The sequence below is a fragment of the Chanos chanos genome, chromosome 5 (genome assembly GCF_902362185.1).
Source record: "Chanos chanos chromosome 5, fChaCha1.1, whole genome shotgun sequence".
In the NCBI taxonomy this organism is placed as follows: domain Eukaryota; kingdom Metazoa; phylum Chordata; class Actinopteri; order Gonorynchiformes; family Chanidae; genus Chanos; species Chanos chanos.
The window spans coordinates 13179375-13190253 of NC_044499.1; the positions used below are offsets into that span (position 1 = coordinate 13179375).

At 38.6% G+C, this 10879-nt stretch overlaps 1 protein-coding gene across 1 annotated transcript; it reads right to left on the reverse strand.

Moving 5' to 3' along the window:
* Positions 1–5084: 5084 nt before the first annotated feature.
* Positions 5085–5933, reverse strand: LOC115811136 (G-protein coupled receptor 55). Its single transcript, XM_030773219.1, has one exon. The coding sequence runs from the start codon at positions 5931–5933 to the stop codon at positions 5085–5087; it is 849 nt and encodes a 282-aa protein (XP_030629079.1).
* Positions 5934–10879: the final 4946 nt, after the last annotated feature.

Consider the following 10879-nt stretch of genomic DNA (forward strand, 5'->3'; position numbering starts at 1 on the left):
GTGCAGTGCGGGGACCTGGGGAGGGGCTCCAGTGGTTTACTTCAGCTGCCGTCTGCCGAAACCTTTACCAGAATGAGACTTCACTAAGAATTAACCTGCCCTGTTTCATTTTCTTCTTTCTCCTTCCTCTTCTTCTTCTTCTTCTTCTTCTTCCTCCCATTTTTATCTGTCAGATAAATTGTAAATTGGGGTTTTATATGCTTTAAATTGTACAAAGTTCTAAATTGCATTTTCTCAGTGTGAAATGCACTCATCGTGGAAAAAGAAAGTTACAAAGTTACACTTAAGGAAAGACAAGTATTATTCAGCTATAGGACTTTAAATGCTGAGGACAGTGTTGACCTACCTCTCATGAACATTGCCATAGACCTCTCTGCATAGAGAGAATCTGTGCTCACACATATGGAAACTCTGTATGTAGTTTATGTAGACACATATAAATCTCTGTGCTGGGGACACAGACGAGCCACACACACACACACACACACAGACACTGAACCATGGCGGAGGAGAGGACAGAGAGACTGGAATGAGAAAAAGAGAGATCGGGGAACAATGGGGCATGCAACAACAGAGGAAAGAAAGAATTGCTCATACTTTTGTACAATGTGAAAAAAAACATTTATCTTTATTATGTTTTTTTTTGTTGTTGTTTGTTTGCTTTGGTCGTTTTAGTAAATGTTTTAGAGGAAGATCTCATTAACTGAATTAACAGATGTTGTAGTAATGATATACTATAAGTTAGCTGTTTCCCTGTCCTCCAATAAGAGAAAAACAGCTGCAAAATGTAAATGCATTCATTCTGTTCAGACATATGTGTATTTTTTCTCCACTGACATCATCATTAATGATTTAAGGATATGAAGGATGAGTCTTTTAATGTTTTATTTGTACTACGTTGATTGTCTCTGCTGTGAGATAAACCCCACCTTTGCTGAAGGTGAAGTGATATGTATTTTGATTATGGTTACGTGCTATTATACTAAATTACATAAGGTTGAATGGGCCTTTGATTGAAGCCATGTTGTCTGTTTTTGCCTGCTCAAAGTATGGCAACCTGAAAGAGTAATCTATATCCCACAAAAATATGCACACGCACGCACGCGACCACACACAATTCCCCTCCCACATGTGACCTGGGAAGATTCACTCTCTCTGTGTGTGGGATTTTTCACTGATTTCACTGATGGAATAGGATAAAGCTGTGACTTATGGAAAACAGATGACACCCACTACAGTCATTGAGAGAACAAGAGACACATGCACAGTACACTCACTCTCTCTCACTCACTCATTAGCCAAGCTGCTCATCCCAGTTAGGGTCGTGGGGGGGGGGGGGGGGGGGCAGAGCCCATCCCGGTATCCACCGGATGAAAGGCGGGGAAACACCCTGGACAGATTGCCATTCCATCGCAGGGCAATGCACAGTACAGTGCAATGCAATATCACGCTAATACACACTACTCTTCAAAAACTCATATATATACACAATCGCACAGTCCACGTAGCACCGCGCAAACACATTGAATCCCACAGTATCCCATAGCCGGTCACATGGACACTCATGCGCACACACACACACACACGCACACACACACAGAGCTGGAGATCATGTCTGGGTGAGCGATGATTGGGTGGTAAATCCAGTCAGACCAGAGGTGGTGCTTGATTACACAAGGCTAGTGTCCTTGCCGTAGACGACTGGATGTTCTCTGGAGGAAATACATTCCAGGAGACAGGAAATGTAGTGATGTGACCCTTCACCCAGAGGTCAGGAGTGTCAGGGGTGCAATCAAATTCAGGAAATTGCATCGGCAATTAAGTAATGATGGTAAAATGGGCCATATATGGTTTGCTTAATGACAGAATTGCGTCTGATATCGTATTGCCAAAGCAATAACAGACAAAACTACTCATGTGAACTACACATAAACAGCTAACAAATGACAATAACTGCAGTTATATCCGACACCTAATTATGACGATATTTCTTATGCGCTCATTGTGCCAAATGACTTAACTGTACATACATTTTGATTGAATCCACATACATTTTCAATAAGTAGCATTATAGAAAAAAAAAAACCCTCAGACTGACTTATCTCAGCAGAAATAGGCCGTTTCTGCCTCATTACAGGACTTTGCCTTTCATATTTCTGAATGTTAAATTTCTATGACCGCACTGTGTTGTGAGTGTTCATGTTGTAACTGAGTTAATGTTGTCATCTATCGTCAGTCTATTTTTGACAGAACTGCCATGTCTGAGTCTTAGTCAAGAAACAGTCATTTTCTAATCACATTGCATCTCACGGTGTCATGACATGAAAAGCACAAGTGGGTTCTTTTTCCTTGAAAAGAGGGGATGGGCATTGCACCGGGTGGGGCCTCATTATCAAATATTAATTATTTAATTTTCGTTTGAATTTCATGTTCTCAGTCAGTTCAGGCCACCAGTTTGTTCTCAAAGACTGTAATTCAAATGGCAAGTGTTAACCCCATGACTGAGTTGATGGTTTGTGAATATTATTTCTAAAAAAATAAATAAATAAATAAATAAATAAATAAATAAATATAAAAGAATAAGAATAAGAACAAGTATAAGAAAGTTGTGAGGAATTTGGCCTTTCAAACTCGCCTTTCAAAATGAAGAGTACACATGGGATCCAGTGCACTGTTGTTTTACTTTCAGACTATGCCTTGATTGGACAAAAGTCAAGGCCTTCCATAACTGTCCAGAATTATCTCACTGTAACTGGACATAATTTAAATGTGTTGTGTCACACTGAGAGACTGAGGAGGTGTTGTGTCACACTGAGAGACTTTGATGTACAGTTCTCCTGCACAGAAAATGTCAGACTTGTACTATATGGGAGGGTTTTTAAGAAATGATCACACGTGTTCATAAGTGCATTTTTTTCTTGTTTAAAATGTACAAAATTTATTCTCATATATACAGAGACAGACAGATAGACAGACAGATAGACAGTCAGACAGACAGACACACACACACACACACACACATACACACACATACACACACACACACACACACAACTAAACACAAAATTGTCTGAATTCACAGACTTATTTTGGCACATTGATCAACATGGAATCTTTATCATTCTAATAAAACATTGTCATACTTATTTTTTGTTTTAATGAGTCTGTGTATATGTACATTTCTATGCATGACTGCAAACACAAATTTGTTAAGGCTGGCAGTTTCCCTCAGCCCAGTAGAGGGCACTAAAGTCCCACTGTCTTGGCGATTCTACACTTGCTGTGGAGATTTTGATCACCAAACCAATACGGATCTGTTCAGTGGAGTCTTTGAGACCTTTGTTAATCTGGTCCTAGATTTGTGAACAATTGTCATGCTTGTTTTCTCAGACAGCTACACACCCATTTATATGCAGATAGATACACCCAATTCTAAACATACAACTATTTCTGAAAAGATGACTTTTATGGAACCTTGTCCTTGGGAAGAGAGAGAGAAGACCACACTTTTGGTTTAATGGAAACCAAACTATGCCAATACAAATCTACAAAGATGGAGTTAAAGCAATAACACTCTGTGTTATTTTCTCTATGACTGTGATTTATTTGGCGAATATAATCATTTCATTATTTGCTTTCTGATATTTTGTTCTCATAGGCACAACTGAGACTGATATATGAATAGAAGCTTATTATCCTTAAATAATATCAATGATAATTTAGTGGTCATTTAAAAGAAAACTTATTAATGGTTAGGTCAATCATGGTAAATTCAATGATGGATTATAATAGTTATTTAAATAATGTAGAAATTATTTGTAAACTCTGACCTGACAAATGTACAAATAATTACATAGCCTATCATTTCCAGAAATCATAGTATTCATAAATGATTGGCAAATGTTTCACTTAAGCAATTAATCATGATTTATTAGATTAGATGATCTGTTTATAAATCTATAGAATGGTTTAAAAATTAAGGCTAATCCAAAATGAGGTAATTAAACAACCTTGTTCACTGTTACTCTATAAAGTTGATAACTCAGTTGCAACACAATTGGAAACGAGGGACCACAGTGAAGCTCTGCACAACACTGGTTCATCAATACTGGGACATCATGGTGATGTCAGTGCCTAGTGCACTTGTGTCCAGTCCAGAATAGTTACCACACGACATACCTTGACGTTACAGCGGATATACTGAGTGAAAGTGTCCCCATGGAGATGATGACCACATTGGTACGATGTTCATGGCTATAGCCTATAGTTTACAGTAGGGTGTATTTAATAGGCTTATCACATTCCATCTTTGTTCACTAGTGTCAGCTCGTTTGACATTTCCAGTTAACACGTTGTCTAAGATGTTGAAGTGTAGCCTAATGCGTTTGCCAGCACAACCCATTCAAATTTGTGTTTCCGGAAGACAGGTGAAATGAACGAGAGGCAGTCAGCGGTCAACCAAATCAAAAAACTTACTTAAAAAAGAAGTAAGATTGATGATTATGCTCTTATTGCTTAATGTGAGCTTTGGTCAGATTTGATCACGTAAGTGATCAGATGCGATGCTCACAGCACTTGAAACAGTTTTCTGTCTTACAATGGCAAAGGGCTGAGCATATTGTTGAATATATAGTAGCCTGTTTCACACAGTTGTCAATGATGACATCGCACGACCTCATACATACAGCGCATTTCAAGACATAACCACATGGAGGCAGCATAACATTAAATTAATTTTTGGCCATGGCTATACGCCTAGAAAGGTCTATAAGAACGCTAAACACAAGTTTCATTGTTAGAATATAAGGAAAAAATGGTTGTATTATGTTTGTTTCGGGGTTCTCTTGTTATTTGTTTGTATTAAGTTGATAGAATTTAGTGCAAAGGAGAGCGACAGTGTCCAATAAACACAATATGTGCTTTATAATCTCACAGGTCTCAACATAACAGACCTGTGAGCGCATCAACAGTGGACTATCTAGTAATGTTTCAATAACATTTCATGTACTTTTTTGACAAAGGTGATAATGTTTAAAACGTTTAAGTTTCAAAAAATAAAAATCATAATAATAGCAATAAACTGTTTAGTTTTGGACTCTGAAAACTCTTCTCAGTAAAAAGTAATAGCCAAAAAAGTCCAGGCAGCAGCTTGTTGTTGCAACCCATTCCGAGACTTCGTGAAAAATATGTAAATAGGGGTGGTCGTCAGCGAAGTTACAACTTGTTGCGTCTTGAGAGTGAATGTACTTGAGTAGGAATGCAACATGAACTGGGGTGAAGCAGACAATAAAAACCACCAGATTGGCTGTTATAACGGCCACAATCCTTTTCCTCTCAGTCTTAGCCTCCTTTTCGGTTATATCATCATTCGACCCTAAAATAACACATATTGTTTGGATCGAACAAATTACGATAATGGAGAGAGGAATGAGGAAGCCAACAACCTGCAAGATCAGGAAAAATTCTATTTTTAGGGGCTTCTGTCTCCTTTCGTAACAGGTTTGGAGCTCGTCTGGTTGGAGCTCACCATTAAATGCTGAGCATACAGAAACAATTGCTATCCAAATAAAAATGCACACGATGCAAGCCACACTCTTGTTCGAGCGGTTGGCTCGTGTTTTGAACGGGAACTTCACGGACACGAAGCGGTGAACACTAATGGCGGTAACTGTGTAGACACTAGCATACATATTGACGTAATGCACTGACAGTAGAAAGGTACATAAAATCGTTTCTTTCAGGGGACAGTATGCGTCTAATATTCTAAAGGGTAGGAAGAAAATAAGGGCGCTGTCGGCGACTAGGAGGTTCATCATGTAGATGTGCATGTTCGTCCATCTCCCCCGACGTATGAACACAACTAGCGCTGAAAGGTTGAGTATGAATCCCAGGCAAAACACAGGTATGTAGACGATTTTGTGGAATATCTGCATCTCACGTTGACCTACACTGTTAGACGGCTCCTCACTGCAATTGAATAACATCTCCTGATGACGATCAGCCTGAAGATGAAAGTATTTGAGTGACTGAAAATATGTTATAAAATCCATAGCAGCACATGGCAGCCGATAGTGTAACATGTTTAAACCAATGCAGTTTCAGTAAAACATTGATATTTCTCATTTGGAACTCCTAAAGTCGATGCACAAATGAAATATAAGGACATGTTTGTAAACTTGACAAACAAACAGGTTGTGAAAGTATGTCTCGGTCTGGACAGGAACAGGTACCAACTCAAATACTTAGATTATTGATAAAAATTAGTCACTCTATGCACTGTTTTCCCTACACTCCATTGTTCATCAGGACAACTTATATAATTATCAGTTATTTATAGTTTCGTGGACCAATTGCATTATTACCGCCTTTATTTATAAAACATTACGTGTGTTGATTAACAATAGGCCTTATATATTTTAACGTACTTGAATAACAAAAGGCCTTATATATTTTTACTTCCAACCATCACTGAGATCACTGAGTCTGAGTAAAATTGTCGTTTTTCTTTCGTTCCCTTTCTTTCAATCTTTTTTGCCTATTTCAAACTGGTTTTCTCCTTTGTGCTCTCTTTCCACATCTGTATTTGTCAGTTTGCAAGGGTTTTTTTAAGTGTCCCTCTGGTTCTCAAGTTTTTCTGTATCAAGCATGTATGATAAACATTAATGAAAAAAAAAAAACCATACCTGAGTTAATGTCCCAGACTTATGGGTGCCTCAGTTGTAGAAATGTGTCTTGTTGAACACAAGTTCAGACTGCGCTGCAGATATCACCTCAGACTTTGTCACGTATCGAAACTATGCTTCCGTTATCGATACTGTCGTCTGTGGTTATGAGTTGTGTGTGTTATAGAGTAAATGTTTTCGGCTCTCACTTGCACTGCATTCAATCACATCATCACGTATTGTGACTTTTCCTTAGAGAGAGCAGGTCTGACAGAACCAATTGAGTAAGTTTCTTTGTGGTGAGAGTTCACCAAAGATGACCGACTTTTATATCCATGACCTTTTTAGCATTTGTTCATATCTGTGGTCCCAGGATGTGGTGGAAAGGATGCAGTTGTCTGCGTTCTGCTTAATTTGAGTCACAGTGCGTGAACGGAAAGGGTTTTGCTGTTCATGACGTGATGAACCTGACACCAAGAGAAACCGCTTCTATTTTACGCAGACCCATAGCTATGGAAACAAACCCTTTAAAATAATGACCTAGCATGTTAACTGGTAAGAGTCCTTCAAATGCAAACCATTACCAAATGCAAGCAATGCATTTCAAAATATAACGACATTCAGCCACCTGAAAACAAGTTACAACTTATAAAGGCCTCCAGCCTTTAGCCTTTCAAGACGGACACTAGTCTAATTTTTAGAACGTAGTGGAAGCCTCAACCAGTCAGTTGCAATTGAGTTTTTGCTTCACTAATACAAGATTAGTTTTACGAACTAGATGTAAAACAAGATTTGAACAGAAGAGTAATGATATGTTATTTATATTTTTCATAAAGTCTCACAGCTTATTGTCATGCTTGGGGTTTAACTTGGTTTGAGGATGTATTTGCTTCAACCCAATTCCATCTCCACTATACCATTACCACCATAATAAATATGTCTATGGTTGATACATGAAATTACGGTTGATACAAAGGCTAATAAGAGACATTGTTATGTAATGATTATGATGACTGATAATAATCATTACGATAATAATTTCAGTACTGATTGAAATGGCTGAATAGCACTAACACAGTGTCTTTCACTAGACACTGCTCCAGACATAATTCTTTGTCACTGAAACCATGGTGTCTGAGAAATGTATGCATACGCTCAGTAGGCAGTATCACACTTTCACATACTCATTTGATGTTCACTGACTATGGCAAGCGATATACGAAAAATGTCCGTGTTGAAAAGCTCTGAATTGAGAGTGCTGGCTTGGTTTGGTTTTGTTTGGTTTATTGTGAATGCTGGGTTCAGTTAAGGACACCTTGACTGGTTTCAAAATCTCTCTGTACCTTGAAATAGGTGCGGAAAATGATACGGTTTTTTTTGTCTGTTTTCTCACCATTTCTAGTTTCAGTACCTCGTAACCAGTGCCAAGGCCCTCATTCATCTATCAAGTTGAATCCAGAAAGTGGGAACGGAGACTCGATGCTTGTGTTTTTCCAATGAAACCTTTCCTTCTTCCTCTTACAAGACAAAGGGTTTTTTTTCTGACCAAACGCTTCCGGATCCACGAAGACAAGAATCATAATGTTGACAGAGGTCACGGTCCATGGGCTAGATGGGTGACAGAAAGGTAAACCGGAATAGAACCTGAAGGACCAATTGTACCACTTGGAATTATGTTGAGTAAACATCACTGTTCTTCTGCAGGTAAGTAGGTCACTGGTAAAGAGAGAGAGGGAGAGAAACACCGAAAGCTTAGGTGTATTCTAAGCTACTGGAGACATAACAACTGACCACGACTCCGAGCTGCTGAAATTGGGTTTTCAGGAGGTCATTCAGTAAGTGTGTCAGTGTGTCAGTGCCTGTCATTGAAGGCAGAAAAAAGAGGTGGACATCTCTGTTGTCTGCAAATGAGCCTTTGAATAATGGAAAGCTATTGTGAGTTTTTCCATCACTGTTTATTAGGAGCTCTCTCTGGAGCTGTTATATGTTTGAAGCAAGTTAAAATAACTGTCATTTTGGTCTGCTTTTGAAAATTTGAAGACCACTCAATTTCAGATCTCAGTGTTGGTGTGTTTGTGAAAATGACCTCCTGTGTGTTTCTGTTTGGAGAAGCTGAATTATAAAAGGCTTACTGACAATCAGATTCAACATTACCGTTCTAACACAAACAACTGAGAAATGAAAAACCAAATTAAAGAAATGAGTCTTTTTCAATTCTCATTTATGTGCAACAAATTATTGGAGGGCCAATTGCTTGTGTGACTCTAATTCCAAGTCGTTGAATAAAAATCTGAAAAAGAGCAAAAGAAAGAAACAGATAATTCTGCCCTTTCATTGGAGTTTCTAACTGGAGTGAAGCTGATATGTATTAGAACTGCTGTAATCGTACACAGAATTCTGTATAAATGATGTAATGCTCCACAAATTCTGTGGGGAAATTAATTGTAAACTTAATTACCAGTGTTCATAGTGAAGTGATGCAATAGCTCAGTGTTGCCCTCTGCTGCTCCACAGGGAATTATCCAGCCCTCTCTTCCACTCTCTATCTCTCGCTCTCTCTCTCTCTCTCTCTCGCGCTCTTTCCTTCACTCTGTCACTCATACACACACACATCTATACACCCACCCTCCACACATAAAAACAACTTTCATGAAACATACAACATTTAAAACTGTACAATGAGTTTGGTGTTGTACTGAGTTTAAGCTGATTTTTTTTTTTTTTCATTCCATTCACATATGTGGAAAAATTGCAGACTGTTGGTCTTAGGAACACATCTCAATGCCAAGATTGAAGATTAGTACTTTTTGGAAAGCATTGTGAATACAGAGTTTGTAACAAAAGGAACACTGGAAGCCCAAATGGCTGGATTCACATGATTATAAGATAAAGTAATTGAATTACAACATAAGTCTTTCCTGTGCTTTTACTTCCTGATGTAAACACGGGATAGTCTGACTGACACAGGATTACCTCTTACCTCAGTCACACTGTAGTAGTTCTAAATCTGTCAGCAGCACACCTGCTGTCCCTGTGTCTGACAATGTGTGGATCAGCAGCAATCATATTCAATATACATGCGCTGTGGCTGTGTTTTGTTTCTAGTTTGTTTGTTTGTATGTTTCTTAAGAGACTGGTTTGTTAAGGTTTAATGTCATATTTAAGTGGATATTTGTTGATGAGCCATTACATTGGACATATATGGATTTGTGGCAATTTATGTATGGATTTTTTCTCTTTTTTTATAATATGTCTGTTTTCAAAATGTTCCACCAGTGATATGTTATTTGTTTGTAATATATATAAATTAGAACTGACACAGTTTCCAGTCCTTTCTAGTAGAAGAGTCAGTAAGCTCAAGGGTTACTGTATTCAACCAAAAAGTCAGGTATGAACATGTCCGTTTAGGTTGTTTGCACTGCGCACACAAGAATTTTAGGCAAGCTGTTTTGGATTAGCTGACCTCTTGGTTTCCTTTTGTACTTTCCTCCGTGAAGGAATGCTCCGTGAGGCTTTTGGACAGGTCACCATGCGCAGGTCAATGTTGGAGGAGCCATGAAAGGGTTTGAGGTGACAACTCCAAAGCATCTTTGGTCAAGCTGTTTCCATGTATGCAATTTATGTTACCTGAAATGATGCCTTTTTAAGTATAGATGGGGTTTTGATATTTAGATTTAATAAAAGAAGGTTTATGCAAATCAAAGTTGTATCTCTTGTGTCATTACACCATGACATAATAGTGAATTTGTTTAAGATCTTTGTGAACACTGTGTGCACATGTGTGTTTGTGTGAGTGTGTGTGTGTGTGAGAGAGTGTCTGTGGGACATCTCTGTGTATCTCTCTCTGTATCTGTGTGTGTGTGTGTGTGTGAGGCAGGGGGATGAGATGTGTGTTCAGTATAGCGTTTGACACGGTGCTGTATGTAGGTCAGTGGGGACACACCCCTCAGTCTCGACCTCCCTCCGCCTGCTCCTCTCTTTCATGTCTCTCAGTCTCTTGGTCTCTCGACCTTTCTTGCATACGCACGCACACAGGGGACATAGTCTGTACCCACATGTTTTGACGCAATGCAGTCTTTCACTGTGTAATATCAGTTCAGCCTAATATTTCATCCTTCAGTGTTCTTCACCACAAGCACAGATGGTTTTTTCAATTTCTCATTAAAAAAAAAAAAGACTGAGATATGTTCTCATCCCAAATGTCATTCAACATTTGT